Source organism: Podarcis muralis, chromosome 1, assembly GCF_964188315.1.
Source record: "Podarcis muralis chromosome 1, rPodMur119.hap1.1, whole genome shotgun sequence".
Classification (NCBI taxonomy): domain Eukaryota; kingdom Metazoa; phylum Chordata; class Lepidosauria; order Squamata; family Lacertidae; genus Podarcis; species Podarcis muralis.
In genome coordinates this window covers 56,465,716-56,472,436 of record NC_135655.1, presented here as the reverse complement: position 1 = coordinate 56,472,436, position 6,721 = coordinate 56,465,716, and the positions used below count along the sequence as shown (strand labels likewise).

Sequence of the window (6,721 nt, the reverse complement as noted above, 5' to 3'; positions counted from 1 at the left end):
TGATACCTTGAATGCAATGGGGCTCTCTGCTGAGTAAAGACACAAAGAAGTACATTGCCTAAGACAGAACCACATCCTTGGTTGAAATACCATCTCTGACAAGAACTTGCTGGAGGCAAGCCACTGCTTTTTCAGCATCACTCCCTTATCCACTGTGTGAGGATGATCAACAACCTAATGATTCTGCTGTAAGGATTTGTGAAATAATGTGTAACAGCACTCTGAACGATCTCCAGTGCTAAATGCAGCATCTTATGAATTCCATCCATTTCAGTTTTTTGCCACACGGTGGAGCCCTCAATCGCAGTAACGGTGTGCTATCCCAGGATGATAACAGTGTCTATAATTACTTGTAAAACTTGTCATTTTATATTAAAACACTGAACGCTTTTATTAGTTGTGTAAATAATGAATTGGGGCTAGTGGATTAATACATTATAATGCATGACGGGGAGAAGCAATTATGTAATTTTAACATCCGCGATGAAGAAAATGTAGGTGGTTTGTGCACTTATTGAATACTCATGAAGGCTGGTGGAAGTTTCAGCTAGAGCTTTGGAGGGCTTGTTTATTTTATTGGTGACTCAATCCCCAGTCCTTGGAGAATGGATAGTAGCATTGGATCAGGCTTGAGGTGGGCTGCGTGCTCTGGCATCACCCAGGTTATTAGACAGGATAACCAAATAGTGCCTCCAGAGGCAAAGGCAGTATACCTCTGGATTGCAGATACCAGCAACAAACAGCAAGGAAGGGGGTGTTGCCTTAATGACCTTGTGAACTTCCCAGAAGAAAGTTGGGAGCAGAACGGCAAGCTAAATGGGGAAGGGCTGTGGCTCAGTGGCAAAAGATCTGTCAGGCATGGAGAAGGTCCCAGGTTCAATCTGCAGTAGCATCTCCAGTTAGGGACTAAAGAGGCTTGTCTGAAACCTTGCAGAGCCACTGCCAGTAGCCAATGTTGAGCTAAATGGACCAAGGGTCTGACTTGGAATGAGGCAACTTCCTAGTACGTTCCCATTTTCCTAAGTAAATTCTTGTATGCTTCTGGCCAACTGATATGTGATTGTGGTTGTCTTCATACACCCTTAATTTAGACCAGTGTTTCCCAACCTTGGGTCTCCAGTTGTTTTTGGACTACAAATCCCACCATCCCTGACCACTGGTCTTGCTAGCGAGGGATGATGGGAGTTGTAGTCTAAAAACAGCTGGGGACCCACAGGTTGAGAACCACTTATTTAGACAGTGTGCATGCATCCTGGTCCAACAGAGGAACTATAAATACATAATACAAATAAAACCTCTTTAATGGACATGGAAGAGTACTTGGGTCATCACTCATGGGGCTCCCTGTGACACTCATTCCACCAACCATACCCTAGACATCCTTCATGTTGCCATGGCTTGCCCCTTTGTTCCAATGGGGAATAACTGCATCCTGCCCTCCACCCAGCAAATATATATTGTTTGAGGATGGAGGGGGGTGCAATATTCTCTAAACAAAAATGCTTTTTAGACAGATAATACATACTGATCCTGCACAACACATGACATTTTTGCATGACCAGCTGATATTGGTGAAGGCCCCAAGATCTGAGAAAGGTACTGTTACATTTAGACTTCAAGAAATTTAATTTTGGGGTAATGTATTCAGCTGGAGTTGCCTCTGGTCAAGAAGGATATTGAAACAAGGATTAAGAAAGTTCAAGGAAGAGAGAAGGTCCAGAGGACAAGTCATTATGAAGAAAGACTGGGGCCGGCAGAAAATAATAAGCCCCTCTGTTCTAGAATGTACCTATAGTCTTTCTTGGAATAGTCAATAAAACGTTCCTTTAGAGATGCTTTGGGATGCTGTGGCCCATTTCCCTTCGTTCTATAGCAATTTTCTAAGTTGGTGATGGACCATTCTTCTTTGTTGTAAATACAAAACTCCCCAGATTATTCCCAAAGGGGTGTGAAATAATAACACCAAGCTGGTGGTCCACATGTGTGACAGTTTGTTTGGGGGAGATGGGATGACTTCATAAGCCAAAAGAAAAGAGGGGGGAAAGCTTGCGTACATGGTGGAAGCAGAATCTACATCAAACTGTCTGGATCCCTTTTAATTACAGATTGTACTTTAATGTTGGAACCCAATGTACACTCATTTTTATTTTAAAAGAAGTTCCACTGAACAAAACAGAGCTCACATCTGAGGATCACAGTGTAACTGCCACTGAGCTGGCAAAGAAAGCTGGTTGTGACTGTCGTCTCTGATGATTTCACGTCCCCCCGCCCCCATTTCATTTTTTTTCTCTGTGGGAGGATGAGAGAAGGAATCACTGACGCCAGCAGATAGCAGCCTAGACTTCAAACCATCCTTTGTCGATTTCAAAGAGCTCTCGGTTAATAAATATTTACCCAATGTTACCTGTAATTTGTGCACCTTACTGATACATATATAGACAAAGGGACTGATGCCACAATAGTTCTATTCGATCATTCCGAAGAAGCCAAGTGGAGGGGACCGAATTTACCTCTTGTCGGTTCAGCCGGTAGGAAACAGGACCGTTCCAGCGGGAAATGTGGATCCAATTGTGTTCCTCACCAGTGCTGCCTTTCTTAGTGCATATCTTACAAGGCAGCTGCTCAGTTGGTAGGATCCGGACCCCACATAACCTGTGCACTGTTTACTCCGGAGCAAATGCCGCTGGGGGGGGGCGGGTAGGGTTCCTGCGGACTAAACGTGTGACTACTACCCTCTTTCGAAGGGTAGCCTTTTCTGTGCGTGGCGGGCAGGTGGGAGGTGCACGTCGACCCTCGCTCCTCGCTTGCAAGGGTCAAACGCCCCTACGTTTGTGTCGCTGTTGCCGGGAAGCAGCCCACCCCTTTCGCCAGCCTGGTTTTTCTGCTCCGTCCCACGCTCCTCTGCCCCTCCCACTCCAGCAGAAGGAAGGCTCTTTGAAACCAGCGCTCGGCTCCCATCTTTTCTTCTAAACGTGCCGAATCCTTTGTGCTTCCCAACCCGGGTGGGAGGAGGGAGGCGCGGGCGGAGGGGGCCCGTGGCCGGGGCCGCCCCGTCGGAGAAATGCCCCCGATCGCGGTTGAGAAGCTAACCAGGGGGGAAACAAAGCCCACTCCCGGAGTCAGAGTGGCTCGGGAGGCGCCCCCTCTCCTCGCAGGAGCCCCCCACGGGCAGCCACTCCCCGACGGCGGGCCCCGCTTTTCTGGGGCCATCGCCGCTTTAAGCGGAAAGCCACGCTGGGCGGTGGGCTGGGTCGGCGCGCTCCCCCCCCCCCTCGCTCTCCCACGTGGTCTGGGCGCTTGTGAATTGCCCTAGCTGGAGGGTCTCGCTGCAGACGCCGGTCCCGCCGCCCGGAGAAGAGCGCGCTCTCTCCCTCTCCGTGGCGGGCGGCTGCTTCCCTCCGGCGGACTTCTCGGAGCAGCGCCGCGCCATGAGCGGAGGAGGAGGCAGCAGCCGCGGGCGTCGGGAGAGCCGCGGGGCCGCCCGGCCGCCGGGTCCCAGCGCAGCAGACTGAGGCAGCGGCGGCGGAGGCGAGAGTGGGACAAGGCGGAGGAGGAGAATGCGACGCGCGGGTCTGGCCGGGCTGGGCTTCGTGGCCGGGCTGTGGCTGCTGGCCGTGGTGGCGCTAGCGGGGCTGTGGAGCGGGCGCGGCGCCCCCGAGCCCGGCGTCGAAGAAGCGGCGTCGAGCGGCCGCCTCCTCCGGCCGCCCAGCCAAGCGGCGCAGAAAACTTTCCGCGCGCTGCTTACGCTGCCGGGACAACCCTCGGAGGGGCTGGGCGAAAGTGGGCAGGAGCCGCCGCCGCCTGTTCCCGCGGATCCCCCTCGGGGCGTCGCGGAGCCGCCCGTGCGCGGCGGGATCTTTTGGAGCCGGGCGCTGGAGGCGCAAGTGCCGCCGGGCTTCTCGGCCGAGGAGGCGGCGTCGTGGCTGCGGGCGGCCCGCGAGGCGCGCGTCGTGTCCCTGGAGCGCGGCGGCTGCGGGCGCAGCTCCAACCGGCTGGCGCGCTTGTCGGACGGCAGCCGCGCCTGCGTGCGCTACGGCATCAACGCGGAGCAGATCCAGGGCGAGGCGCTCTCGTACCACCTGGCCGGGCTGCTGGGCATCCAGGAGCGGCTGCCCCCCTTGGCGCTGGCGCGGGTCGAAGCCCGCGGAGGGCAGTGGGCTCCCGTGCGCGACGAGCTGCGCGGCTCCCCCTGGGCCGACGGCGCCGTGGTCAGCCTGGCGCGCTGGGTGGACAACCTGACCGACGTGGTGGCTCCCGCCCCCTGGCGGGCCGAGGCGGGCGCGGCGGCGACGTCGGGCCCCCGTCGGCTGCAGCCCCTGTCGGCCGGGGAGCTGCGCGGCCTGAGCCAAGCGCAGCTGGTGGAGCTGGTGCAGTGGAGCGACCTGATCGTCTTCGACTACGTGACGGCCAACTTCGACCGGCTGGTCAGCAACCTGTTCAGCCTGCAGTGGGACCCTCGGGTGATGCAGCGCGCCACCAGCAACCTGCACCGGGCGCCCAACGGCGGGCTGGTCTTCCTCGACAACGAGGCCGGGCTGGTGCACGGCTACCGGCTGCTGGCCATGTGGGACAAGTACAACGAGCCGCTGCTGCGCTCCGTCTGCGTCTTCCGAGAGGCCACCGCCCAGCGGGTGCGGGAGCTGCACCGCACGCGCAACGCCGCCGCCCAGCTGCTCCACCTTTACCGGACCCGGGAGCCCCTGGCCGGCGTCTTGGGCTTCCTCTCCGAGCAGCAAGCGCAGCTGCTGCAGGACCGTGTCGACTTTGTCCACAAGCACATTTTGCACTGCAAAGCCAAGGCCGCCTCGCTGTGACCCCTCTGGACCTGGGTGGATTTAACATTTCGATGGGCGTCATGAAGCCACTGGAGGTGTGCCCGGTAGCGCAGTGTCCCTAAAGGAGGTGAACGCAGGGGCCGCGGTTGTAGGCGGCTGGAACGCAGCTTCTGGTCTAGAGCACTTCTGGAAACCTTGCCTTGAAATATCTGACCAGCCTGCCGAAAAATGAACTTAATAATTGAGAGCATTTTTTTTTTAAAGGGGGGAGGGCGTAAAGACTAGTTAATGGTTCCCAGACATTTTCCTGCTGGGATCCATCAGCAGAATGTGGTCTTCCTTTGTTTGGTGCACACAGTTTAAATTCCAACCCCAAAAGTGAAATTTCTGACTAGGCAGCCTTATGCAGCCTGTACTCCCAGCTTCCCGCTCTGTCCTCAAAAAGGGACCTGGGTTGGCTTAGATTTTTGTCAGAGGGATGCACTGAAAACAATGGCCTTTTTAGGTGTAAGGTATAATGCTGCCCCGATGCACCTGTCCTGCACTATTGTCTGCTATAAAACTAGGCCAGGTACTATCCTTCCATTGCACAGTGTGTTGTTTTTCTTTTCTTTGTGTCCGAAGTAATTAGGGTCCAAAATAACTTTGAGGGACTCAGTCTGTGGCCTGGGAGTATATGATGCTGGAACTAAATGGGTGTGGTCCTAACTAGTCCCTTGGATAAGAGGCCACTGGGAGCCTCCTGTAACATCATGGCATAATGATAATAAGTGTATATTTTAATTGCTATATATTTCCCTGTATTAATTTCATGCCAGGTTTCTCTTTCAAGTGTGCCCCCCCCCCTTAATTGCTCTCATAAGAGCATCCCTTAAGAATTCACTCTGAAATACTCTGTGCAAAAGCTATTGCCATGGTTGGGTGGAACTAGCTATCTTTTCCTTCCAGTGGGGATTTGTATGTGCACAAGATTCCCTGTAACAATCCCCTTTATTTTAAATGAAAAAGTACTTGCTATCCAGTAAGAATCTGCATCTATCCCACTTATGGACTTGCATTTTCCTGTGGCTCTTCCTAGCCAGGGCGGACATAGTTTTGACAAAAGTTAGTATTTTTAAAAAGAAGAAGTGATGAGAAAGTCACTATTCCAGTAGCTCTTGACTTTAACCAGTGAGAAGCATTTGGCAAATATCATTAGTTTCTCTGTGTGTCTGTTTTTATATGTAACCACTGCTGTACAGTAAATAATTGACTAATGGGGCGATGGAGGAGAAAATATTCCCAGGTTTATATAGTATTGTCAGTGTATTAAAATGTTTTGATGCATTAATCTGGAGGAGGAAAACATCAGTTTCATGCACTTTACTTTGACTTTTCTTATTTTTTTTATAAAAAGACTTTTTTATTTTAAAAGAAGTCTGCATTTTAGGTACATGATGTATGTTCTTAAGCTCTTCTGTAACATACTAAAGAAATGGATATTTCAGTAAAAATGTGTTTAAAGTTTTGCCTTTTTTGTGTTCAAGGTTTTGGCTTTATGAAAAGCAATGTCTTTCTTCCAACACTTTCCCTTCTCTTTCCTTATTTTAATGGTTGTTTTTCTTTACGTGGGATAAAAGAGTTAAGTTGTTCCATACAGAACTTGCTCTTTAGAGTTAATTTTGCAACCTCTCTCCCTGTGCCTTAGCTTATCCAAAACCCTGTGCTCATCAAGCATGCGTAACACGCATGTCTAATGGTTGCTGCTGATTTGAGTAAGAATTCCTACACAAATTTCCAGGAGAATTACTGTGTATTTTTAAAAACTGACTTGATTCAGTCAGTTCAGGTTTCAGCACTGACTGTCCCTGCTGGTTGCTTCTCACACACTGGTGAAAAACCTGTTATAGTAGTACCATGAGCTATAAAATCAGAGCATCTCTGAGAGCATGTGCCATATTCAGCAG

General features: G+C 51.7%; 1 protein-coding gene across 1 annotated transcript; it reads left to right on the top strand.

Annotated features, from left to right (window-relative positions):
* The first annotated feature begins 2,530 nt into the window (after positions 1-2,530).
* FJX1 (four-jointed box kinase 1) lies at positions 2,531-6,282 on the top strand. Its single transcript, XM_028727946.2, has one exon. It carries the CDS (start codon positions 3,558-3,560, stop codon positions 4,812-4,814), a length of 1,257 nt encoding a protein of 418 aa, XP_028583779.2. The 5' UTR covers positions 2,531-3,557; the 3' UTR covers positions 4,815-6,282.
* Positions 6,283-6,721: the final 439 nt, after the last annotated feature.